Source organism: Triplophysa rosa, linkage group LG9, assembly GCF_024868665.1.
Source record: "Triplophysa rosa linkage group LG9, Trosa_1v2, whole genome shotgun sequence".
Lineage (NCBI taxonomy): Eukaryota > Metazoa > Chordata > Actinopteri > Cypriniformes > Nemacheilidae > Triplophysa > Triplophysa rosa.
Window position 1 is genome coordinate 18285818 of NC_079898.1, and position 26848 is coordinate 18312665.

The following is a 26848-nucleotide window of genomic DNA, read 5'->3' on the forward strand; positions in this document are numbered from 1 at the left end:
AGTCTTTTGTTTGTATGGTTTACTGTATGACAACATGATTACAATACACTAAATTCACCGAAGATTTAAAACATTTTGTAGTATTATTAACCAGAAAATGAAACCAAGAAAAACTGATTCAGTTTAGACTTATACAAACAATCAAACAGTTATACAAGGAATTGTAGGAAAATATGTTTAATAAAAATCTGCAGATCACAAAAAAATTACATTGTGCAAAGTACAGAACAGGCATTCGATTTATTTTATCAACCCAAACAATATTTGTGAGCCTACATGAGCTGACATTTTGACGGTGTACATTTGGCATAGGCCTATATGTAGATTTCTACCATTACATTCAGATTTTCCTGGAAGGCACAAAATCATTCAGATCTCATGAATATCACTTACATCCAAATTTTCACCACTCGGAAGCATGAGGAGCTTTCACAGCTTAGATGAGATTGTGGATGCAGGAGCGTAGTGAGATACAAGACGCTCTGCTTCCCTCCAGCCTGCCATCAATGCTCCATGTACAGTAGAGAAGAAAGACCTGTGTGTGGCCTCTCCCGCAAACAACACCTGCAAAGGCTGCAGAAAACAAAGACTGACCACTGTTGTTCATGCAATGCAGAGATATGTTTAATCATTTCAAGGATGTTTATTTAAATCTACATCAAATACTTCTAATAAGAATTGGCTGGAATGGACAGTTGTACCTTGGAATTTGAGCCATTTGGTGGTAGGGGCTCAGCAAGGTTATCTATGTCATATCCGGAGCAACCTTTGGCCACATAGGTGTAAGATCCACAAGAATAGGGATCATGGAACCATTGTGATCTCAAGAGCTTTCTTGGTGCAATAGTTGGATTTCCTAAAAATGAAAGTATTTGCATGCTGTTACATTCTGACTGCTCAATTGGAAACTACTGTACACTCATCCCATATAATGTGATATAAATGGAATACAGTACATGATAAAGTATGAGCCTCTTATGACTTAAAATTGTACGTAGAATTGTTACCTGTAAATTTGCGAAGGACCTGTGTGACACTGTGTAGCACTTCTAATTCAGACAGTGTCTCCATGTACTCGGATTCATGCCCTGCAATCCATCCACAGAGCACATGTCCAAATCTGCACATTTGCACCAAAAGTAATAAGATGTCTTATACTATAACGGTATAAACTGCAGTACTATATTTATACTGTACTGTACGTACCTCTCTGTGGGCTTAAGCACAGTGAACCCAGTCAACTTTCTAATCCAGGATGTCTTTATATCGGAAACAACATCACAAAGATCTGTGTCATCCTCCCATACGAGGTAGATCAATTCGCAGTCTTCGTCCCAGAAAGGCTGCTCAAACTCAAGGAAGATCTTGTTGTTGGTCCCAAAGCCCATTCTCTGAATGGAATGCAGTTTGTTCAGGGGAAGAGAAGGGCTCAGGAAAGTGTCCTTGTGCTTCTTTAGATATCCTGTGATGGAAAAACACATTTAATGAATTACGAGCCTTGCAGACAGCAAAATTTTATCTAAGCAAGTAACACTGTTAATGTATGATGAAATTAAAAGATAAATGGTTCGCTCAGCCAAATTCATCATGATGGATCTGTTACACTTACCTAGTGAGACGGTGACTATAACATGGTCTGCTGCAAATGTCTTTCCATCAACACATTCAATCTTAACAGGGCCGGATGTTGCTGTAGTGTCTGGTTCATCCTTTGTGTTGTTCCAGTGAATGCACTTCACCTGCTTGTTGTATGAGACTATACCTTTGGGAAGTTCCTTCATCATGTTATCAATTAAACCTTCATATCCTCTATGTAAAAAAGAAGAGTACAGTTTTTGGAACTGGACTATTGTGCATTTGAACAGCAGGAAATACATTGAAATATACAGAAAGGATCTGTTACAATGATCGCTCACCCTGGGAAAGTGCAGTCCAGTCCTGGAAGTGTCTTATACATGCCAAATGCTCCCAGGCCAACTTCATCCAGCGTGTGTGTTCCACTGACACAGCACTCCAACTTAAGCAGTGTGTTTATCATGGCCATTCTTATATTTATGTTAGCCTGGTCTTCCTTCCACTCCTCTGGGGCCAGACGTTTAGCTTCCGACTTGACAAATTTTCCAACACTGGGCATTGGCTCTCCACCACTGTCATAGAACTGCTGGCTCCTTTCCAGTATTTTCATGAAAAACTCCAATGCTGGCCCCATCACTTCAGGCCCCAGTTTCCGACCTGAACTGGTAAACCAGTTTGGAACAAACAGCGGATGACCACCTATGTCAACTGCCTGGTTTTCTTCAGACATTGACTCTTTGTCAAGAAGTTGGTAGTCGCATGCCAAGCGAAACACTGGGTTTTCCTTTGATGGGCCATGGATCCAGTTGGCACCGATCTCTACAATGTTATCACCTTGAACAAAAGTTGTATGCACACAAACAACTGTCATAAGTGAAGGATCATAGGATGACTTTATTAAAAGCAATGTGGTTGTGTATATAATACATATGTGTTGTATTTCACTTTTTTCTTATCCTTATAGGTATTTTTTTTATTATTCTTTGCTCATTTGTATATATTCAGTTAATATATTATTATACTCTACTTACTATATATAAGGATTATCGACATGTCAATTTCAAAATACAAATAATTATCTATTACAGTTATTCAAAATTAAGAATGTGGTGTACACATAAATGCAGATAAAAAATTTAAATCAAGTGATTTTAGTGTTTAGTGTCAGTTGGTGTGAATGTGATTTATCTTAAAATTAATTAATTTCCTTGACATACTTAACTTTTATTTACAAATATTTAGTATTTAAAGTGTTTAGAAACAAAGTATTTGCATTTCTTTGAGATTGGGTAAATAATCATCTCACATTTTTGTTCTATTATTTTGTCGAATTAAATGAACAAAATGAACAAACTTATTTTTCGTGAGAATCGCATACAACTGTTGTTTTAAAAATACCATTCACTTAAGCATACTGTATTAGAGATTCATATTTCAGCCACAATTAGATATTTTATTTAACACAATTATTGATATTATTGTTTGCACTACATGATAAGTGGTTGTTATATTTCATTGACCCATAGACATTTCATTCCATTCTACATTCCTTACGTTTTATTACTGTCTAATCTTATGTCAAGTTCTATATTGTCTTCACAAGTGCAAATAAGAAAATGTCTCAATCTCAAGGTTTTCACAGGGCAATGTTATTATGAAAGTTGAATACGTTTCTAGTCATACTTTGCTCATTTTATTCGATTATTACTTCTGTTCTTCCCATTCATCACTATATCTGCCTTATGGTTGAGTAGAAGTGTTTGACAACACAATTCAGTCATTTTCACAGAGACATATGAGACCTAGCACAAAAACTAGTGAACTGAATGTGAGCCTTGGATCTGTAGAATCTAACATTTTTGGCACAGTCATAGTTGGATCCTTTATTTCAGCCATAGTCAGCAGAATAACATCCCACGGTGTATCATGTGCATCTGATCTATCATGAAGAACAAGACAAATACTTGCCCTAAACCCACACATAATCTGAGAATGTGTTACTGGTCACGTCCTAAACATGATTCTACTAAAATGAAAAATGTTCTTTTAATAAGCAGTACTTTGTATGTATGTTTTTTCCTGTCAGTTCCATAATTTCTTTAGGCTCTTCAGAATTGAAGAATGCCACACTGGTGAATGTTTCACTCTTAAGAATCGGTTCTTTTAAAAAAATGTTAAACTGGTTAGCAAAATGGGCAAGGTGTCAGCTGCACATTTACAGTGTGATGAAAATATCAGTATGCTAGTTTCTTAAAGGGATAGTTCAAGCAAAAATAAAAATTCTGCCATCATTTACTCACCGTCGAGATTTTTTGGGGGGGTTGAACTATCCATTTAAAAGGTCATTTTGAGAACAATGTAAAAAGTGTGAACTGAGTCATGTGAAATGTTAGCTGTGTCATGTTTTTTGTATGATCTGACAGCATACGCACCTTACTATGGTTTAATTTTTTAACCACTTCTCTGGTCATTACTGGGCCGCTGTGGCTCATGTAGTTTCGTTTTTGTAAACTTGGATTTGATTCCCACAATGTAAAGGTTTTCATCTGTATTTTTCTTAACAATTTATTAAGCATAATTACATCTTAATGTTTTAGAAATTTTATATTATTGAAAATATTAAGTAACTTAAAAATAATAACTTCTACCATGTTTGTCAGGTACTTCAGAAAGAAATCCTAGGAACATATATGAGAGGCAACAGTAGCCACATCACACTTCACAAACAGCTACCTAATGTTGGTCTCCTCATTTGCATCACAGCTGCAACCCATAACATTCCAGATCAAATATTACAGTAATCACGAATTATATAAGTGACAAAATGTAACACAATATGCTAACCCATGTCGGCCTGTTTACAGGAAGTGACGAAGAGACAGGGACCGCTGAATAAACGAGTAGAGAGGGCAATCGGAATATCAAAATAATTTTTATTTCTATTATATTTGCTGTTCATATTGTCAACCGCTGTTATATCATCATTATTTACTGTCTTACCCAGCCTGCCGGTTCGTATTCTTCCACCGCTTTTTCCAGTCGCTTCTATGATGTGCACATTACAAAAACCATGCTTTAATAATTTCTGAGCGGCACCGATTGCCGAGATGCCGCATCCGATTATAAATATTCGAGAATCACGCTGCAGTGCCATTGTACGTGTTTCTGTACGTTACGTGCCATGGACGACGGCGCAACGCTATGATCTGATATGCTGTGCTCATTACTCTCTCACCCTGATCCCGCCCCTTCCCTCTGTCTGCTTTGTGACCAGTTACACAACACAAGGGAAACATTGTGACATAAATGTTACAAATATTTACACATGGATCTTTTCAAACTCCAAAAATATTTTCCCGCTCATCACAGTAGTACAGTAGTACAGTAATGAAAGGAAACTCACAATATGTTCCTCATGTCTTACCTCTTACAAAATCCGTGTCTTTATGTTATCTACTATAAAATCAAACCCTATCTTTATGAGATCTCTTGTAGAATGTTTACCCCCCTACATAACATAATGCAACTCCGTCCTTCGGATAAGATGTCAAACCGAGGTCCCGACTCTCTGTGGTCATTAAAAAACCCAGGATGTCATTCGAATAAGAGTAAGGGTGTAACTCCGGCATCCTGGCCAAATCTGCCCATTCGCCTCTATCCATCATTGTGGCCTCCTAATCATCTCCATATGTACCGATTCTGTACATCACTCTGTCTCCTCTCCACCAATAAACTGGTGCGTGGTGGGCATTTTGGGGCAAAATGGCTGCCGTCGCATCATCCAGGTGGATGCTGCACATTGGTGGTGGATGAGGAGATTCCCCCTTCCATGTAAAAGCGCGTTGAGTGCCCAGAAAAGCGTTATATACATGTAAGGAATTATTATTATTATTAACTGTCATTGTAACACGTTTGTAACTGATGTCACCAGACGGGGGCAGTATCTTCATTCGTGCTCGAAACTTGTTCCCAATAGCCTATCCTGATACAGTGCAAACAGTGAATTGTAGCCTTTTTGTTTGTAAAGTTAAAAGCCATTCAATAAAGTGTAAGCAGTTCAGAAAGTATTCAGTAAACACAATGGTTTATCAAATACAAAAAGTTCATGTGAGCTCAGATTTTTTCTTCAGAATTTGAAACACTGAAAGTACTTTGTGCTTGGCAAAGTACAAAAGTCAAGTTGTTAAAATGAGCATACAGTAGATAAAATGATTAAGTGTCCACAGTGCAGCAGAGCCTTTCTAGAGAGCCTGCACTGTCATGCACCTTTTAGGCTATAGACATAGAGCAATTAATATTTCATGCATAAGAAATGTCACATCTAATATTGCCGAAGCCAGACATAATCATATGCCAGTAATTATAAATTATATAAATAATTAATCCAAATTAAAATAAAATCAAACTGATGTTACAGTTGAAATATTAATCTCAATGCTAGGGTTGTAGTACTCGAGACCCGTCTCAAGACCATTTTTGATGGTCTTGGGATTTGTCTCGGTCTCGACTGTCTTTGGTCTCGGTCTTGTCTTGGTCTCAGACTTAGTGGTCTCAGGATTTTATTTCAAGACAGGTCAAGACCACAACTGTGGGAATTACACTAAATTGCTGGCGCATTGTCTGATTCATGTGTTAACATCATTCATGTGATTGGATGTAAAACTCCTGGCTTTAAAACATTCACCACATGTTCCTTCTTTGATTCTTCTGTTACTTTTGTTACTCTTACTGCTGGTAAGAGAAGAATGGGAGATTGCCTTAAAGAAATCTGTCAAACAAAATGAATACACACAAAGGCCCACAATATCCTAGATGTGATTGCAAAAAAGTTACTTGTATGAGATATTGTTTTTTATTTTATAACATCTGATGTGATATTGATTTTGTATAATTATTCAATAAGCCTTGAGTTAATAAGTGACTTAAGTTTTAGACACAATGAAACAAGTTTTTGTTCTATGTTGGCTAGTCCCAAACAAATCTAGAACAAATCTGAACTTTTGTGCATTTCTGAGTCTTGTGCTGCGTCCTAATTCGCCTACTTAATATGCACTAAAAGTATGTACTGTTTCTGTTATGGAAAAGTATATACATTTTAGTGTGTAGCAAAACAATATGAACACACTGGGACATACTAACAGGAAACGGAAGTGGCCGTTGTTGCCTAGACAACATTGTGGCCATTAACTGTCACACATATCAAAATACAGCTCTTCTTTCCATTTAAGTATTTATTCATTCATTGTTTCATATGTAATGTTAACTCTGTGCTTATATTTCTTTAGTGACGCATCAGTCTTTTAATTTTATCAATGCATTTAAATAATCACTTAACTCCGCCTACTCGCGGTGAGTTGTGGGTAATATTATCCGTTAGAGTGTGCATCATTCTGCACTTCGAATTTCTACCGGAAGTAGTAGACCATCCAGGAATCTTTGGAATACTCTTTTCAACATACTACGATTTGGGACATACTAATTCTATTTTCGAATACTATTTAGGACGGATAGTATGCGAATTGGGACGCAGCAAGGGTCTCGGTTTTCGTGGTCTCGACTACAACACTAGCTTACACAATTATTTAAAAATGTGTTATGTTGCATAGGAATCTACAAGTGTGCACAAGCACACAGTTGTCCAGGAAAAGGGGACCACCTGTAATGTTCCTTGTTTCTCAGGGTGCCTCCAACTGTGTAACATGGGCACTCAACCAAGCAATGACTTCATATCTTGGTCTCAACAACATATTGCCTTTTATAGCTTGTGGGAACTGGCTCAGTGTGAGGGGCACTTGAAGAACAATAAGAAACGGTTATTTATGAACATGAGGGAAACTGCACACATCATTTTTCTAAAGCACTAAACACCTGGAACAATGATAAGATAATCAAAATAAAGAGTTAAAAAGTGACTTGAAAATGAGCTGCCGCAGAGTAAAGCAACTGAGAATCTGTTTTAAATTTAATGACATACTGATATATATTATTATATTATACATGCGTGTATAAAACTAACAGGACAATATTACAGTATATAGAAATAACCGGACAATATAAGACCATGTAAACATTTCTCATATACTAGCTTAAATAAAACTTAAAATAAAAACATTGTTACTGGAGAAACAATACCAGGAGGAATATATTCTATATGTTTTAAGTTTAACAAAAATGTACAAAAAATACAAAAGCTTAACACTAGGTCATTAATAATGCCTGAGAATTGTGAGTAAAAATCTTGTACACAAGTAGCTTAAACTTCTATTCAATATTGCACTGTCTTTACAAAAAAAACTAAAACTTCTAAGCAGTGTTGGTGGCCAAGGAGAAAGGAGATTCTTCTGACCTAAACAGTCAGCAAATCTTCTTACACACGATTCATCTGAGAGATGCCATCTAATTTCTGCAATATCATGGACCTCAGGACACTGTATCTGAAATGACAAAATACAGCAAAGTTCAGATTATTATGAACTTCTGTATTCAATTTAAACTTTCAATTGTGGCTCTTTGGCAATGTATTTACTTCCTGGTCAGCTTTAAAATCTCTCTGTCTTCCTCTTCTCTCAATTTCTTGATGAAACTGTCCAAAACAGGCATTTCAAACTTTATATATTGCGCAACCTAAAAGACAAAAACATGAATTCATGTTTAAAATACCTTATACCATATTTTAAAATATTAGCAATTGCATATTTAACACATGTCTGCATAAGAAAAAAAGCTCCTAAAATTAAACTCGATAGCATCTGGAAATGTCATTTACTATCTATATATATACAACAGAATGTATATATGCCAGGGAAAGCACATTTAAAAAATCTACTCTAAGCTTGCAGAATGTACATAAATACTCACATCGTATGTAATCTCTTCTCCAAGGTCCTTTTCCATAATAAATATTCTGGCGATTTTCTCACAAGGACCATGCAACAGACGAGACACCAGAGGGTATTCTGTGTCTTTTAGTTTTGTTCTCTCTGAGGGAATTTGAAAAATCCAAATTTAACTCATGTTAAAAGAAGTAAACTTAAAACTAAAAAAACTTACCTCCCGATTCATGGACTAGGTAGAGGGCAAAATCATCAGTCTTGTTCTCTACCTGTACACGTACAGAGCAGGGTAGTAAGAATAAGTACAGATGATTGTACTATAATTAAATTAATCAAAACTTACCCGAAACTTATTAAGGAGAAGGTTCAGAACTTGCTGCGTTGTTCTAGTGCTGTTCACTCGGACATTAGTCATCGATCCATACGATGGAGTAAAAACAGATGTCTAAATAGAAAATGGAAAAAAGATGAATCTGTCATGAAGTGTGTAGTATAAAATGTGACAAATGAGATCTAAAAAACATACAGCCTAGAATAAACTCTAGGAACACATCTGCCAAGAGATCTTTACAACCCAGTTCATCTATATGACCTTTAAAGACATTTATGAGAGGGGCAGGTGTCAACAAATTATAAAACACATAGTGCTGTTGAGGGAAAGGCCAAAACACTGGCTCTCAACACCTGCATCCATCTCACAACACTGATGTAAAACATAAACACTTAGAGAACAGACACTTCCCGTACAGATGCTGCTGTGGCATTTTATGAGAGAATCAGGCCCCTTGCCAGGCACACAAGGCGTGTTATCTTTCATTCAGCACTATTGTGCTATTGTCCTGAGCTTAGAGCATGGAGGAGTTCCAACTCTCGTCTCGCTTCTGCCTGAGAAGCTGCTGTGCATTTCTCTAAGTGAAAGGTTAATATATACTTGAAGTTCAAATGTACTAGGATATTTAGTTTATATTTACCTTAAATTTTATGATTTATAAACACAAACTATATGGTCAAATCAACTTTTTAACGTTAAAATTAGTTTTTACGAATTTGCCAGGAATTTCCAGAACCAACATGGCTGGACCAGTAACATTACCTTGTGGTTGTAGAAATGTCCGTTGATGGAAAAGCGATGTCTTTTAATCCTCTGTGAATCTGCAGAGTTGTGCATTTTGGATCTTCTTTGGATGTTTACAAAACTAGCATCACTTCTTGTCCTCAGCAGTTGAGGGATGTCCTCCTCAGCATCATACCCATCCATACCTGCAGCAGAAGAGTAGAGACGTGAGCCATATTACTACTGGACAAGCACTGACCTGTTTGTGATCAGTTTGTTTTTCACTGAACTGGGGAAAGGTGATGCTTAGAAGCCCATTGAATGGGTAAAATCTGTCTGTTAATTTCCAGGATGTTGAAACCAAACCAAAACGCAACAGCTATTTACGTTGAACTATTTATGGGATTATTTGGAAGAAAACACAAAGAAATGAAATCGAATTATACAGTTAGTTCACTGTAAAATTTATGACAAAAGATTGAAAACACACGCATCATTAAAAGTGCATTTAGTCCACCAAATACACAAACCAGATTTATTTTCAAATAAACTTTTTAATTGGCATTATGTGATGAATATAAAGTGGTAAACATGAATCATCATTCTCACCAGCTATTATTGACGTGGTACTGATTTGGTTGTTATTAGGCTCTGGAGAAAACTGGTGTAAATGACTCTGTTCATTATCTTCATTCCTGTCAAGCAAACAAACACATAAACAACATGCTAATAATTAATATCAAACATTGCGGACTAATTTGGAATTACAATAAATGAAATACAACTCATGTTATTGTGATCAGAATCGGATTAGGTTCACGTGCTAAAGCCTTTCAATCTCTTTGTTCATAGTATTAAATATATTAGCCCTAAAGGTCACCAGGGGCTTGAGCACATAATACTTAGATCTGATTAAAATTTCCATGATAGAAGACAGTGTGCTGCAAGTGAAATGCACAGAGAAGCCCGGCCCCGGTTTCTCGGTCGGTAAAAGATCAACAGCACACAACACACGTCAGCTTTCACCCAGTTTACATGGGTCAGGAAATTTCCTCAACAGAAAACACTCAAACAATGACTATGAGTCATTATCTTTTAATAGAAATATCAGCTTTAAAGGGGTCATATGGCGCGAACACGTGTTTTTCTGTGTCTTTGGTGTGTTATAAGTTGCCCATGCATGTATTAGACACGTGAAATTGCACAAATGAAAGTGTCGGAACAGAAGATGCATTCTATCTAAAAGCGAATGCTCACCCAGACCTGCCTGAAACGCCTCGTGTAACCACACCCCCACAAATCCACGTCAGTTCGTGGTATGAGTTGACTAAGACCGCCCAAATGTATACGCAAGTAAGATGGGCGTACCTGTCAGTACAATTGCTTTGGAACCTGATGTTCCAAATATGGTAAGAAGTAGGGTTGTCACGGTATCATAAACATGTGTTACGATACTATATCAGCTGAAGTATCTCGATACCAAGTAGTTTTCTACTGAGTTAGTGAATCATTTAACCAACTCGTTCAAAACGCTAAGTTGAACCATTATCTCGTCCGAGTCATTCAAAACACACATTCATTTTGGAGATAAACACCGCAAAAAGGCAGATGTAAGTGTTCAAATGAATATTAATGCGCATATGCAACATTAACTACAGTACTACGATACTACCGTTTCAAAAATAGAGAGGCATCGCGGGTATTTTGAAGCTTTAGCATCACGATGCTACCGTAGCACCGGTACACCGTGCAACCCTAGTAAGAAGCATTACATTTCCGCCACACGCTTGCAGTATTCGACCAATCACTACGCACTGGTTAACTGGCCAATCAAAGCACAGAGCTTTGTAAAAAATCTGCACGTTTCAGAGAGGCGGGGCAAAGAGGAGATACAAACATGCATGGTATGTGGAAAATACAGCATTTTTGAACCTTAAATCGTGTATACACATTGCATTACATCTAAAACAAACGATAATATTTGTTTTAGCCGTTTCATATGACCCCTTTAATACAAACCTGCATATACTACATGTGCAAGTGAATAAATAACTCTTTAGCTGACAGTCTGGTGTCTGATTTAGTGCCTTTGACCCTTTTTATGTCGAAGACATCTGAAAATGTAAATGAGTTAGTCCTGACCAACCTTTGGGTTTCACTTAATATTTATTTTCAATTAAAAAACATATTCTGGATGCTATTTGGTCAATAGCTGTGCTATATTCTTGATATAGCACAACTATGACCTGTTCATCCAGTTTTTATATCATTGCACACCGAACATGTTTTTTAGCATAGTATCATATTAAAGTTTTGTTTTTTTAATTTTTAAATTCCGTTTTATTTATTTATTATTATTATTATTTTATTATTTTTTTTGCAATTTTGTTATATGCTTTTGTCATTTTATTTTTTATTTGTTTATTTTTTGTTTATGTTGCTCTATAAGATTAATTAATTTTTATAAATAAATATATATATTATTTTTTAATTATTAATTTAGTTTAAGTTTTTCCAACAATTTTCAGGCCAATATTGTATTTGATGTCAATAAACAGAAACATTTTTAAAGTTTCAATTTTGATAATCTAAAATAACTTTGATCTACAAAATGCATCTACACACCCTTAACAAAAACTGTGCCTTGAGATGTCTGACACTGAATAAATGAGTAAAACAGATCCCTAAAGAACAAGAAAGACACATATTGGGTGTGGTGTAACAACATCCAATCCGTTCCACCCACCTGCTGGACTCGGAGCTCTCCGAGCTCCACGCTCCTGTGCAGGAATAGTGAAAGCGCTCTTTGTCATCTTGCATTTGGAGTCTGATTGGCCTCCTCAGGCCCCAGGAGATGTTGAGTAAACCTTCCACGATCAGCTCGCCCTCTTCCTGCAGCGATACAAGAAATAAAAACAATAATCATTAAGTCTTTTGTCAGATGGAGGAAATCCTGCTTTGCTCACGTCTGAGCTTTGTTTCAAGTGTACGTGCTAAACAAGCAGTTGCAAACCCCAGATATTCAATTGAAGGTGAAGTTATGGAAAGTCATTTTGGAAGCAGTACAATCATAGCATATGCATGAAAGTTGTCATTGGGGATACGATTTTGAACAATGATGTGTCTTTTCTTTGAAAAAAATTACTGTTTATGTACAGTACAAATGCACTCTAGTCTTGACCAAATATTATAATATTAGCCATACTGTAGTCTACTAAAGATGACATTGTAATGGACTTACTATCAATTTTGTATATTTCCCTTTATTATATAGGGCATATTTGTAGAATATTTGCTTTAAATGCCCTCTCAGGTTAGATTAAACCAGCAAAATATGAGGTGTATGGTACAAAACAGACAAACATTTAAGGTATATATTTAACAAAATTATGTGGGAAGAAGGCATACCAATGTATCAGGTAATATGGGTTTTATTCTAATCTAATATATAAAATATGCACAGAAAAACAAAAATCTCACAGGAAATAAAACATTAGGGCTCTTGAATATAATTGTTTTTCGATGCATTGCGATTCAGATGTCAACAATTCTGCATTGATGCATAAAAACAAATAATCGATTATTAAAACATGCAATTAAACATCATACGTGTCCAATGGTTACCGTTTATGTGAATAAAGTATTCTTATTATGTCTTATCTTTGTCATGATTCTGTCCCACGTTTTCTAGTTCTGTGGACAGAGTCGTGACAGTACCATGTCTTTTGTGCTTGTTGTGTTATGTGTGGAGACACGTGGCCTTTGTTGTGACTTTGCGCCTCGTGTCCTCCTTTCACGTCTCTTAGCCCTGCCCCCTTGTTTTCCGTAATCTCGCCCTTAGTGTTTGATTCCTGTCACCTGCCCGACACCTCCCCATGTAATCATCCCTTCGTTAGTTTCCCCTACTTAATGCCCTCGTGTTCTCTGTCCCTTGCCGGTTCGTTGCTTATTGTTCATGTCGAGTTGTTAGCCCAGTCTAAAGCCTTGTTGGTTTCTGAAGAAGTGTACGTTTTGTTATTTTTTGATCCCTCAGTTTATTCCCCCTTGTGGGAAGTGTTTTGTTTGTTTAGTCAATATTATTTCCTGTTTTGCCCCATTGTGGGTTTTTTTGCGTTTATATTCAAATAAAGTATTTGCATTAACCCTTTCCTGTCTGCGCTTGGGTTCTGTCCTTCAAATCCTGACAATCTTATTTGAAACATTACCTTTGACAAATAGCATATACATTTCAAACTGTAGTTTCAGCACGAGTGCAGTAATGTTGAAAATTGACAATGCAACCCATTGTGATGTATCGTGATATCGAATCATTGACATGCAAGTGTATTTGTTATTAATATTGTTCCGTTTCTCTTGTGGTAATATTTTGTATAGTTATTCTCCTGTGCTATGGCTTTGTAACTTTGCACAGGGTTTCCCCAAGCCTCCTTAAATTCTTTGCAAAGCAGAGCCCCAAACACACCAACGTAACAGGCATACAAAACTTTAAATGCATTTTAAGTAAAATAGTTCAAAGTAAAACATAAAACAGTTAAATATAGAGCGATGTATCTATAGACAGACCTTTACTATTTCTTTATTTTGATGAGGTTTTATGCCCAGATGGATTGATAGAGAGATAGATAAACAGATCTACTGCCACGTGCACGTAAGCACAGTCTTAATCCTATCAGGAAATAAGTCAACAAAGTAGATAAGTCTTTTCCGTTCTCATGCAAAGAACAATATAAACTGACCACAGCATTTCACAGAGCCAAAAATAAAACCGTCTGAGATCAGGACAACTGCTTAAAAACACCTGCTTGTAGCAGACATTTTCTGCTCTGGTTGTAAACACTGTCACAAGCACATGCTTAGGGGAAATACGAAATAAGAAATGAGACTGTTGTTAAAATACATTTAGGGCATGGAGCTGTAAAGTTCGTGTAGATTCTGTAGATCTGGAAAAATACAAATTAAAGTTCATTCAGTACTAAAACCTTCAATAATATTGAGTTTTAAATTCAGACTTCTTAGCTTTCTAATCTTCTAGATCTTTTTCCAATCTTTAAGATCTTTTATGAGACATTTCTGGGTCTTTTTCTCAGGAGATATATCTGAAAGACAGACTACTTGTCACATTAATGCTAAATTTACAATACTTAGTATTTAATGCTAAACTTACATCACATGACAGCAGTTTGAAGTTATCGCTGCACTCAGTTACATTATGCCTTTACTATTTTCCCTGCTTATAAAATTCCTCTGTTGTCTGATATCGATCACAAAACAAGACAAAATTCGACCTAAACATTTTCAACAAATGAAATTTCCTAAATCACAACTAATAAGCTCTCCCTATTCTTCATAAACATTTACTCAGTAACTTTTAAAGAAAGTCACTGAGTGCAGCTGTGACACGTCAGAGGAGACCTGGCTCTCCCGGCTGAGACTGGTTTCACCCGAGGTTTTTTTTCTCCATTTAGTTATCATTGGAGTTTGGGTTCCTCGCCACAGGGCAGTGTTGGCTTGCACACCGGGAGACTGCTTTTATTAGATATTATTTACTAGAATGATCTTGCTTGTTATATAAACACCATGCACTGTGCTGTGTTTGACCTTTTCTGTGTTTTTCTGTTTTTCTTATTTTCTCCTGTAAAGCTGCTTTGGAACAATGCACATTGTGAAAAGCGCTATGTAAATAAAATTGAATTGAAATGAAATGAAATGAAATGGAGGAGACAAATTTCCATTTTCTCTCTATTCTGGTGTCTTGATGAAATAATTAAAATATTAAAGAGATCTCATATGTGATTTTGTTATGGGTTCAGCTACATACAAAACTGCTGGTTTACAAATTTTTTTTAAATGATTGAATCCTAATTGTGTCATGAACATTTCTGATGCATCAGCTGCTATATATCAGCAAAATACACTCTTAAAAATAAAGGTTATTCACAATGCCATAGAAGAACCTTTTTTGTTTAAATGGTTCCATGAGGAACCTTTAACATCCAAATGAAGCTTTCCTTTTCACAAAAGTTTTTTTTTTTATAAAAAGAACAATCTCACCTTTTTATAATCTTTTAAAGAACCCTAGAGGGTTTTTTTGTGGAACCAAAAATGGTCAACGCTGTGAAGAACCTTTTAAGCACCTTTATATACAGTATATGGTATGTAGTGAACTTTTATTTATAAAAAACTGTATCTTCAGACATTTGCTTTTAGTAATTTCATTTCTTTTTCTTGCAATTTGCTCTGCGAACACTTTCTAAAGCATTTCAATTTAGTTCAACCCCATCTAAAAAATGATGAGATTGCAGAATTCCTACCCAGTCCTGAATCTTCAACTCTGAAGAAATAATCATTTACCACAGTCACAAAGCAAGACATGAGGTCAAAGTGGCAGTCCACCAGACTTTTCCCAAATGGATCTCTGAGGACATGCTCTTCAACAAAAACCTGTGACCGAAATAAAAACTGAAATGGTTTTGGCAGCTGTGTGAATGCATTCAAGTGTCATCTAGGTGGAGAGACGGGCTCTCCCAGGACCTCATTGTTACTTCAATGTACACATTCAGGGCAGCTGCGGTGAGGTCTCATTGGTCAGCTTCCTCCCTACACTCTGCTCAGCACACACACACTTCCTGCCGGGCGTGCAAGGTCAGATCCCAGCTAAATTTAGTGCCATTAGCCTTGGCTTACAATCCCCTTCAGCCGTGGCTATATAAAAGGCGGTGAGCTGCATGTGGCCAGATCAAACCAAACACTCTATAACAAAAGAGAAAGAACCTCAACAGAAGAGCCACTACTGAATTACACTGCACCAGTATCATCCTACGAGCTTTAACAGGTAAATTTGTTCATAATAATTATATAAATGAGAAATTAAATATAATGAGAAATTATAAGTACAAGTATTTCTGTAGAATAACTAACCGCCAAACTCTCTTTATCATCCAGGATGAAACCCAGAAGACTACTGCCTTCTGTCGCTCCTCTACCCACAATAACAGAAACACATGAGGACATCTCTCAGTCCCTGGATGAATATCTCAACTCCATCAAAGAGCTCGCCCAGCCTGGCTGCAGACCAGTGAGGATACCCAGGACTCAGAGACCTCGTCTCTTTTGTAAGCCCATGGGCAAGCACAGCGGCTCCGCTTCCACGCCACGCAGCGCCTCACGGGCCCTACAGCCCCGTTGCGGTTCTCTCGGCCTGGATGAGATCACCCTAAAATTCAGCAACCAGAAGGATTATGGTGCTAAAGATCCACTGGACTGGTTGTTTGCACAGACGCAGTTACAGTCACATGGTGAGGATCTGCACAGGACTGAAAACACACCTGCTGCTTTGTTGTTATTCTGAGGAGGCAACATCAGAAATCACTAAAGCTCTGTGTGAGCGATATGAAGGATCTCATGAACTCAACCTCTTTCATTTATAGCTTGAACAGGATTTTCTTACCAATGTGTGAATGTTTACACTGGGTCATGTATTTCTCTGTTATTATTGTTTTGTAAATAAAGTCCAGAATGTATTTTTACTGTTAGTTTTTTACTAATGTCCTGTTTATACTAATATTTATGTTTTATAATTTATAATGTGTTTATAATGTTTTAAATGGACTCTTTTGTATGTTAAACTGTTACACACCATTTTCTAAGCAAGCACAATGCTAATACATTCATGACTGAAATGACGGAATTTAGTCAGAGAAAATTAACAAATTAAAATGAATAAATAATTAAAAAGAAAATAAAAGAAATAAAAATAATTCAGTAAATTGTGTAGCGTTTCTTTGAAAACGATTATATACCCAAAACTTAAGTTTGGTATTTTGCATAATTTCTTTAGTTACATTTAATTTATTTCATTAAATAAGTTTACTATTATTCTAAACTGTGTGAAAAAATATTATTAAAGAATGACCAAGTGCCTCTAAACTTCAATGTTACTGTATACTGCAGTTTCAGATCCCCAGCAAAGAGGGGTGATGCTTCTTAGAGATAAATTCACTTCCAGTGATCAAACAATAGCGACCTCTGTTGGGTGAACAGAATTTAAACACACTATCTGACATCAGCCAGCAGAGGGCGACAAATAAATGAGAGAGAGAAATTCTGACATGCCTTTCCAAATACAGAGAATGTTAGTCTAGAATAAAAGTTGTCTTTCAGGATTTTACATTTGAAGTAAAAAATTGGTAATTAAGTAGCAAACATTCCTGTGATTGTCTTTAACAGCCCTAAAGTGGATTTCATTTTCGCCAGTTAAGAGAGTAAAATGATTCTAAACAGTAGCAATGCGAATAATTCCAATAGAACCACTAGGCGGAGCTGTTTCCATGAAGATTTAGGTAGACTGTTTATGTCCTTTCATACAGATATTCACACATTGAAACATTGAAAATTGAAAGCAACAAGAACAACCAATGTCATACAATATCTGAATGCCCAATCTGACAGCTGTTCACCCTACCTTGAAGATAATTGCTATTAAAATTAAACTAACCAGATAACAATCTTCTAGTTAAGTATGACCCACTTGGATTTGATGTGGTTTTTAAATGTAGTTTAGCAAGTCTGATAACAAAATCCTTTGAGAAAAGGATCTGCATTTAATCACTTTTTGATCACTTGCAATTGCATCACAGATAGTTAATATTACGTGTAGACTGGGTCTTTGCCATGGCACAATGTAACTTTTATCTTATGCAATGTTTCTATTATTAGCTTATAAGTTTCTCTTTCTCTCTGCCGCTGACATTTTTAAAATTGCCCTCAAGGAGCTAATATTCAGTTTAACCATTTTAGTTCTAAAGAGGTTACTGCATGTGTACCACAGGTTTACCTTTACCTTTCCACATACCGTGCTTGTTTGTATCTCCTCTTTGCCCCGCCTTTCTGAAACATGCGGCTTTTTAACAAAGCTCATCGCTCTGAAAAGCGAGGTGTGCTATGATTGGCCAGTTAACCAGTGCGTAGTGATTGGTCGAATACTGCAAGCGTGTGATGGAAATGTAACGCTTCTTACCATATTTGGAACATCAGGTTCCAAAGCAATTGTACTGACAGGCACGCCCACCTTACTTGTGTATACATTTGGGCGGTCTTAGTCAAATCATACCACGAACTGACGTAGATTTGTGGGGGTGTGGTTACACGAGGCGTTTCAGGCAGGTTTGGGTGAGCATTCGCTTTTAGATAGAATGCATCTTTTGTTCCCACACTTAAATTTTTTCAATTTTACGGTTCTAATACATGCACGGGCAACTTATAACACACAGAAGACACAGAAAAATATGTATTCGCGCCATATGACCCCTTTAAAATGAGTCAATTATGAAAGAATGCAATGAGTAAATTCTGAATCATTTCTGGAGTTCTATTTCTGTAATAACATAAAATATTATGTGTAAAAATGCTATAAGGAACTATAAGAAATTATTAAAAATAAAATATAATACATACAAATATAAAATATACTTTCTTTCAATTTTGATTAATACATTTTAAAGACCTGAATATTTTTATATGTAAATCTGTAGCATCTTTGTGGCCCAACTCGGGTTTGTGAAACCCTGGTTAAATAGAGCGTCTATTGATGTTTCACAGTCACATGAGACATCCAAAGGCATGCAAGAACATGTTCATTCACACACTCAACTCACACAACTGTTTGCTCTTAACCACTCAACGGTCATGTCTTCCAGTCTACATACTGTACGTTTCATTTTGAGTTATTTATGGATCAAGTACATCCTTTCCAATCATGATATGCCAAGTTACAAACAGTGTTATATTACTTATGTAAAGTGTCTTTTCAGCATTGCAACTTAGATTAATGGACTATAAACCGTTATTTAAGATACATCTCTCTGAACAGTGGAAAATCACTTTACTTTCAATATTATATTGACTGACGTTAAATTATGGCCAAACGTTTAAAATAGGAGTACAAGTTTGTTCTGTCAACAAACAGGACACATTCTGACACATTGTTATAAGGGGTACAGTCAAATGACTAGAAATTGTGTATTTGTTTTGAAACACATCAAGATAAAGATGAAATCAAAAATAACGAGTGAAGTCAGGTTTACGGAAAGCACCAGTAAATCATTTGTAGATAGTTAACAAACAATCACATTTTCCCATGACCTCGCAAGCAGCCTTAGTATGAAAACAGTGCCGTTTCAGCTGAGATTAATCCTTCACAAGCTCTTTTATGCATAACATATGTATATAACAATATGTATAAGGCTTGTATCTCAGTACATTTAACAATGTTTGTTTTTTTCTAGCAGTGGTTTATCTTGATTTTAAAATTCTTTTTTACAAGTTTTGTCCTCTAAACTAAAATTCTATTATCACTGTTTTTAACAGCTTGGATAAACAGGTTAACACTCAGGTTGTCACATTATATTATATACAGTATTAGGACAAAATTACAAGCCATATATTGCACCCTGTTCCTTTTCTGATGGTTTAGATCAGGAAAATACAAAGGTAAAATGTTGCAAAATCATATCCTAATATCTGAATGAATCATTAACTGATAAGCAGCAAAAAAGCTTGATTCACATCATAGTTTCACTTTCTGTGGATATTCGTACCTCTCGAAGGCGAAGCTGGAAACTTTTCCCCTCATGATAACAGTTGTAGGTTTTTAAAAGGGACAAAATATCGGACCTGAAAAGGACAGAGGGAATACAAAGAAGGCTTTGAGTTGTGTCTCTAATGTTCAGTGTGCTCAGGGTGTGTCAGTGGTCTGTAGTGCATTTCAAGGTCGTGAAATGTGAACTGAAATGTGTTTCTTGAATGCACTGTACTGTGGATAAAACTGTGATTTCTGCCAAATGAGTAAGCATTTATCGGAAGTGAAACACTTACTTTGCGATAACTTTCTTCTCGTTTAATCTCACATAGCTGGTCTTGCCAGGATCCATGGTGGGGTTCTCTCTACACAAAGAGTTTTAGCTAAAGAGAAAAAGGACAGAGAGAAAATGTGATAAGTATCAAGATGCAGACACACAATAGCGTGCATTGTGCCTACAAATAACTCATCAACCTGTTAATATTACATTCAATCTTGTGTGGGAGAATCAAGGTAGTCACGTGAATAAAGAGAAATCACATGGACCTGTTCTAGAGTTACTGAATGTGTAAGTTTTCTTGTCTAGACACATTCCTGTTGAAAGGCACATTATATATTTATTTTTCATGTCTGTTATTTGGTAAAATAAACGAAATACTGATTTGAAACCAAAAAGTCAGAAACCGAAAATGTTTTTCCCTCAATCTTTTCCAGTTTGATTTGTAACAATCTGAGGGTGAGTAGATGATGACAGAATTTTCATTTTTGGGTGAACTGTCCCTTTAATGCCAATACAATTATTCATGTTAGTTGACTCTGTATTAACTAATGTTAACAGATTCAACTTTTCATTTTTAAAAATATTATACTGAATGCTGGAATTAACATGAACTAAGATTACCTGATATTTTAAAAGTGTTTATTGTTAGTTCATGTTAGCCAATGCATTAACTAATGTTAACAAAAACAACCTCATTGTAAAGTGTTACTTCAATCCTTTCCAAACAGAAAAGAAAAGGGAAATCACTTTAAGACATTAAATCTGCATAACAAAATTGCACAGCAAGTATTTCAGTCTTTCAGGCTACTGATTTTAATGTTGAAATATCTACGTAAGACCGACACAGAAAACCCCACTCTCTGTGTAAAGAGCTGAACCTGTGGGAGTTGTGACAAAAGACAGGAATTTCCAGGGGAGGAGGGAAGTCCCTCCCAAATGAGAATAAAAACTGCCGGGCCATTCTTCACAAACTCAATCGAAGTTTCAACATGAAGCTGACAGCCTTTGCTTTGCTGACGTTCAGCATCTTTCTAACAGGTGAGTGTCTCAAACTATAAGACAGTAAGTTGTGTATACCATGCAACATTTGTTCTTGAATTAGTCTTATTATGTGGTGCAAAACTAGACAAGCCTGCATGTTTATGAAAGTTTATTGTCTTGTTTAAATAAGTTTCATTGGCAAGTGACTAGTGTATTACAACTGTGTACTAATCTTACTTTGCTTTCTAAATGCAGTAAAGAGTCAGTATGTTCCAAAGACCTGCCAGTGTCCAAAGGTACTAAAAAGAGTTCAAGTCCCATTTTCTGATTTCACCGTGAGCCCAAAAGGACCTAACTGCTTCAAAGATGAGATCATGTAAGTCATTCACATGTATTTCTGTTCCTACATCTGAACATGAATGGGTGAATAACATGAATGGATTGCATGCACAAACATGTAGGTGCACCTGTCATTTATTTAAAATATTTATATAAATATTTGAATTTTTTTTTTATCAGAGTCACACTACAGAAGAACAAAAGTCTTGTGTGCCTCAGTCCAGATGGAAAACAGGGCAAGAGACTGATGACGTGTTGGCAAAAGTAAGAGACAACTTACAAGCACAGCATATCATATCCAAACATCCTTAATATCTTCAACTAATATTGTGTTTTTATTATTGTTTTGTTTTTCTGCATGCTAAAGGAATGGCAAAAACAGCACAAGATGTTTACGCCGACAAAAACGGAGACAAAATAAGAGAAGGCAAGCCAAGTCCAAGAAAGGCATCTCTTAAATGAAATAGTAAGCACATGGAGTTTATGAGAAGATCCCCAGAAGATAATAATCTTCAAAGCCAGTGCAATATGTTATGGGATTTCTGTACTTTCACATGCACAGAACAATTCCTTAGAAAAAGAAAGGCTCTATTCAGAGAAGTGCACAAGCGTATGGAGGGCAAAGAAACAGTAACTAATGAAGACATGTTGTAACAGGGACGGCAATGAGCGAAGACTTTGTAAAGTGATTATTTGAGCCCTAATATGTCAGCAGAGCTAACACACTGGGCCAGTTTTATAAACACGTATTTGTGTGTATTTAAAATTCATCTCTTCAGTTATAAAATGAAGAAAATTGTTTCTACTGTATTTGCTATTAACATGCGTGTTTATAATAATTATTTGCACATGTACATAATGTAAACATAATGTAATATAAAATAACCAACAAAATAAAATCTTTCAAGTGTTTCTGTACTTTGTTTTCTGATGTTTACAAAAATAATCCCTAATAAATTCCCTTTTCAACTGCATATCAAAATTTGAGACTGATAAGATCCTACTGTATCTACATCCTCTCTAGATAACATCAATTGTGCGTCAATATCAATTGTGTAAGTGTCAGAGTTCCCATGGACTGGAAAGCACAGAAATAATTTTTATTTTTATGCCTGGAAAAAGAATTATAGTGGACTACAGTGTTTTTAACAAGTAAGCTTAAAATTAAAACAGCTTCAAAAAGCTGATAAGTAAAGGAAATACGTTGGTAAAAAAAAAGTTTGAGAACTATATACCCAATATTTCTGAACCTAAATGTTATATTCCTCCCCCAGTCTAGGGTTGGGGAGGGTACTGATAGAACAATAGTTTCCCAACCGGACATACAGTACCAACAAGGTGAATAAACAGGTATTGAGAAATCACTTCTGTCTCAACACTTTACTGGAAATCATGTGACTGTGATCCTGCTTAATATGGCAAAGCAGGAAATGGAGAAAGGAGGGAAAGTGAAGTAGAGAATGGGATCAAGTCCAAGCAAACTCCAGTGCAAACACACTCAAGACAGAAAGTCTTCTTTGCGACACTTATAAAATGGCCCTGCAAGCGAGCGTCAGTCTGCTGCTGTTCGTGGTGTTTTTAAACATTGTTACAGGTACAGCTGCATGCTTTAAAAGACATCAGTGGCATTTATCAGTGCGTTTATACATTTCAATCTGATGTCAGTTATGGAGGACATGTGGGAAAATGGTTTTATCTTTCTGGGTTTGTCTTTAGATAACAGGACTACTGCTACATCCATCCGAGAGAAATGTCAGTGCATTGAGGAGACAGAAGCTGTGCGATGGAAAAAAGTCACCGACTTCACAATAATACCAAAAGATCCTCTTTGCAACAAGATTCAAATCATGTGAGTAAAACATCACAACAATTAGAAGTGAAAGCTGATTCAAACGTTTGCTGACTTTATGCTGTAGAATTTTTTACTTTTTTAATGGCAGAATATATAGTAATTTTATTAAATTAGTCAGGATACTTTACAATGTTATGCAAACAGTGTAATAATTAATGTGCAATGTTCTTCTGTGCATAAAAATGCATAAAACATTGCACAATATCTCTTGTTGGGACACATCATAATCATAGTAGGTATTATCAATTTTACTGTATGTTGGAAAGATGACTTGCAGCATAATCATTTAGATTGAACTAATGTTTGTCTGGGCATGAGTGGGCATGATGTGCCACAACATACCACTGAATTTCAACTCTTTCTCAAGAACCCTGCATATTCATGCTAGTGCTCACATGCTTTCACATGCTAAATGTGGAGAATATGCTTTGTGTTTCTGATTCACATTAAATGTGAAAATGTGAGAAAATAACTGTATGAGTTATATAACTAATAATGATTGTCTTCATCTGAAAACATTTTAATGTCTCCTGCAGACTCCAGCTGTCAGATATAAAATCTTGTCTAAAGCCAGACTCCAAGCCAGGAAAACAATTACAAAGGTGCTGGAAGAGGTATGTGAATGATGAAGTGAAAACACTGCCGCCTAATGGCTCGCAGTGCCATAGCAATTATTCTTTTTCAAAATTGAAAACTACTGTAAAATTAACTACAAAATGAAAGCTTGTCAAAACAAATATTGTCCTCACAAGATTTTAAAAAGTTTTATGGGCTTTACAGACAGATATTCTATTTCTGTTTGCATAATCGACTCATTTGTATTTAAATTATTTGTATTTAATTGCATATAATAAATTCTCTTTTTTATAGACATCAGTGAACAAACTTTTAATTTGAATGAAAAAATCTGTTGAATTTACTTAACTTTAACTAAGTCAATTCTGCTACATGTCATTCCAATTCAGATTTCAATTGTACTCTCTGCTGGGTGTAGCAATGCAGATTCACACTTCTGAACTAAAGAAGACCCATGTCTTAAATTGTACATTTTGCACAAACACATTCTGCTACCAATAATCTCCTAAAGCTATAATGCACAAATATTTCAATAAAATTTAGACTCCAAATTATATGGATTCAAATTTAAAAATGTTTTTGAGTAATACAATTAATTAAAAAGCTTAAAATAAAATGATTGCTACATGTTACATTAACAGCTTTAGACTGATTCTACATACCACAGTTCCACTTGCTTTCAGAGATGCTTAGCCAGGATGAATCTGCTCCCCTGTGAATCTTAAGTATTTATGTTGTTGTCATTAATGATGTGTGCTGATTTTGCATTGTGAAACTGCAGGACCTTATTGACATGGCTTTTTCCTTGCTTAGCTTTCTCTCCAGTTGCCTAATTAAAACCCTTCACTTTTTAATTGTTCAGGATTAAATTCAACACGGAGAGGAAAAAGGTCTGTCTGAAGAGCAGCAGGAAAAAGAAGCCAAAAGAAGCACAAACTCATCAGTACTTGCCCTCCAGCGTATAAATATGAACCCGTCCATTAACATTTACTTTGTTCATCGTTCAAACACACCAATATGTGCAAACATGTGAACGCCACTGGTTTGACATAATTTCTTTTTGTTTTTGTACAGCTTTTTCTAATAAAACACTATAAACCCTAGATGTTTGCATGGCTGTTCTCTACACATCATTATATGCATTCTGGAAATACATTAACTAAAAAACGGATCTGATTCAATTGCTTGCTCTCCCTTTATGTCCTTTGGGTTATCTATCTTTTGTGACAGGACAAACCAGCATCACACATAATGAAATAAAGCAATCAGCTAAAAGCCAAAGATCCTTCTATTCAGAGGAGGAAAAAATATTTAAATATTCTATGAACTGACCTCACCTCTATGACCATTCTCGTGAATTATTGATTCTATCTGTCACAGGAAAAGCCTTTTAAGAAAAACAGGTACAATCGCATGCATCAAACATAGAGAGAGTTTAAAAACATAAACGAATGGTCATGTTTAGAGATGCTCTTCGCCTGATTTAACAAATGACATCTCTGACCTCCCTGCATCCCCACTCCATCTATTTTCTGCATAATATATGAGAGCAGAGTACCATTCATGGTAAATGACACAACTGTATAACTCCCAAACCACTGCTTAGTTAGTCTATATACAGTACAAATATTTTGCAGAGGTTTGGAAACCAACGGTAAAACCTAAAGTTTGGTAATGGTTTATAGCTGATTTTCCATTATGGAAAACATGCGCATTTCACAGAAATAGCTTTCACACGGGCAGATCTAGACAGAAACTAAATAATCAACAGCATGTTTTAACAGGTTTACTCAAGTCTAGTCACAGTTTAACGTTACTGAGATATCACATACCTGGGAGCAGGTTCAAACGCCTTTAAAAAAGTACCTGAGACATTAGCCAAGAGCTCACCTGCAGTAATCATACAGAGACTAATGTTACACCGCAAATAAAACTACAACGAGACGATTCCCGAACACTTATTTATACAGTGAAACATCTCGTCTATTTACCTGCATATGAATTTCCTTACCATCTCATGAAATGCGGTTCCTTTGAAAAAGCACTCGCCCAGTTGTTTTGTAAGGCGTCTTATCTCCCACTCCACTTAGTCTCTCCCACTTCAACGGCGGCTTCCTCTGGGAATAGAAGAGAGAGATACGGTCAAAATATTTCTGCAGCTTCTCAAAACTGGCGGTTGTGCAAACCAATCATCTCCTCAGACAATCAGATGAGCCAATGGGAGAAGCCGGTGGGCGGGAGTCTTCTGTGGTTGCCCGTGGAAACGCTGGGAGCCGGTTTACACCAGGATGATTATCATGTCTGCGTGATAATTACTTTGAGGCTGATGATAACCATGACTTAATTCATAAGCATACCTGTCTTATTTTAACTTCACTAGGGTTATAGCATTTAAAATGGTTTCATCGTTTGTTTTATTTCGTTTAAAATACAATGTGTAAAGTTCATGCTTACAACATGCAATGCTCTACATAGCTTGTTAGTTTGAGCCGCGTGTTTGTGTTTGACTGCTGAGGGAAAAGGAGCTTCCTGTTTTTAGTCTGAGAATACCATCCAGGAAAATATGACACTGACAGGCCTGATAAAATATTTGAGGAAGCTTTCAGCTGCCGAGACACTTCTCCAATGGGAAGCCAGTTTTATTTAAAGAGATATGATTATGTCAACAGGACTTCAAAATAAGGAAAAATTGAAACAAAGTAAATATTACAGAGCAGAACTTGCTAAATGCTTATAATCTTCTATAATAAAATTGATTAGATATACAATGTTTACTGCAAAA

At 36.1% G+C, this 26848-nt stretch overlaps 4 protein-coding genes and 1 long non-coding RNA gene across 8 annotated transcripts; 3 read left to right on the forward strand and 2 right to left on the reverse strand.

The window, feature by feature from the left end:
* Window positions 1-102: 102 nt before the first annotated feature.
* paox (polyamine oxidase) lies at window positions 103-4829 on the reverse strand. The gene is made up of 7 exons (XM_057342030.1): window positions 4576-4829; window positions 1917-2409; window positions 1610-1809; window positions 1207-1462; window positions 1008-1120; window positions 702-856; window positions 103-573 (listed from the first exon to the last, which is right to left on the reverse strand). The coding sequence occupies exons 1-7, from the start codon at window positions 4727-4729 to the stop codon at window positions 430-432; spliced, it is 1515 nt and encodes a 504-aa protein (XP_057198013.1). The 5' UTR covers window positions 4730-4829; the 3' UTR covers window positions 103-429.
* A 2225-nt stretch (window positions 4830-7054) lies between these two features.
* Window positions 7055-26184, reverse strand: rassf4a (Ras association domain family member 4a). 4 transcript variants are annotated; one of them, XM_057342684.1, is made up of 12 exons: window positions 26078-26184; window positions 25899-25956; window positions 20335-20421; window positions 20058-20133; window positions 12209-12354; window positions 10072-10157; window positions 9502-9668; window positions 8752-8853; window positions 8626-8677; window positions 8434-8555; window positions 8102-8199; window positions 7056-8009 (listed from the first exon to the last, which is right to left on the reverse strand). In XM_057342684.1, exons 3-12 carry the CDS (start codon window positions 20388-20390, stop codon window positions 7943-7945), a joined length of 972 nt encoding a protein of 323 aa, XP_057198667.1. In that variant the 5' UTR covers window positions 20391-20421; window positions 25899-25956; window positions 26078-26184; the 3' UTR covers window positions 7056-7942. The 4 variants fall into 4 exon arrangements, with proteins under 4 accessions (XP_057198670.1, XP_057198669.1, XP_057198667.1 ...); XM_057342685.1 differs by having other exon boundaries at window positions 26058-26164; XM_057342687.1 differs by lacking the exon at window positions 25899-25956 and having other exon boundaries at window positions 7055-8009.
* On the forward strand, window positions 15954-16994 carry LOC130559544 (uncharacterized). Its single transcript, XR_008963590.1, has 2 exons — window positions 15954-16294; window positions 16405-16994. It is a non-coding gene; the product is annotated as an uncharacterized LOC130559544 (long non-coding RNA).
* LOC130559543 (uncharacterized) lies at window positions 21242-22635 on the forward strand. Its single transcript, XM_057342690.1, has 4 exons — window positions 21242-21356; window positions 21555-21675; window positions 21819-21902; window positions 22006-22635. The coding sequence occupies exons 1-4, from the start codon at window positions 21308-21310 to the stop codon at window positions 22094-22096; spliced, it is 345 nt and encodes a 114-aa protein (XP_057198673.1). The 5' UTR covers window positions 21242-21307; the 3' UTR covers window positions 22097-22635.
* Window positions 23075-25169, forward strand: cxcl18a.1 (chemokine (C-X-C motif) ligand 18a, duplicate 1). The gene is made up of 4 exons (XM_057342689.1): window positions 23075-23232; window positions 23355-23487; window positions 24027-24104; window positions 24929-25169. Exons 1-4 carry the CDS (start codon window positions 23172-23174, stop codon window positions 25029-25031), a joined length of 375 nt encoding a protein of 124 aa, XP_057198672.1. The 5' UTR covers window positions 23075-23171; the 3' UTR covers window positions 25032-25169.
* Window positions 26185-26848: the final 664 nt, after the last annotated feature.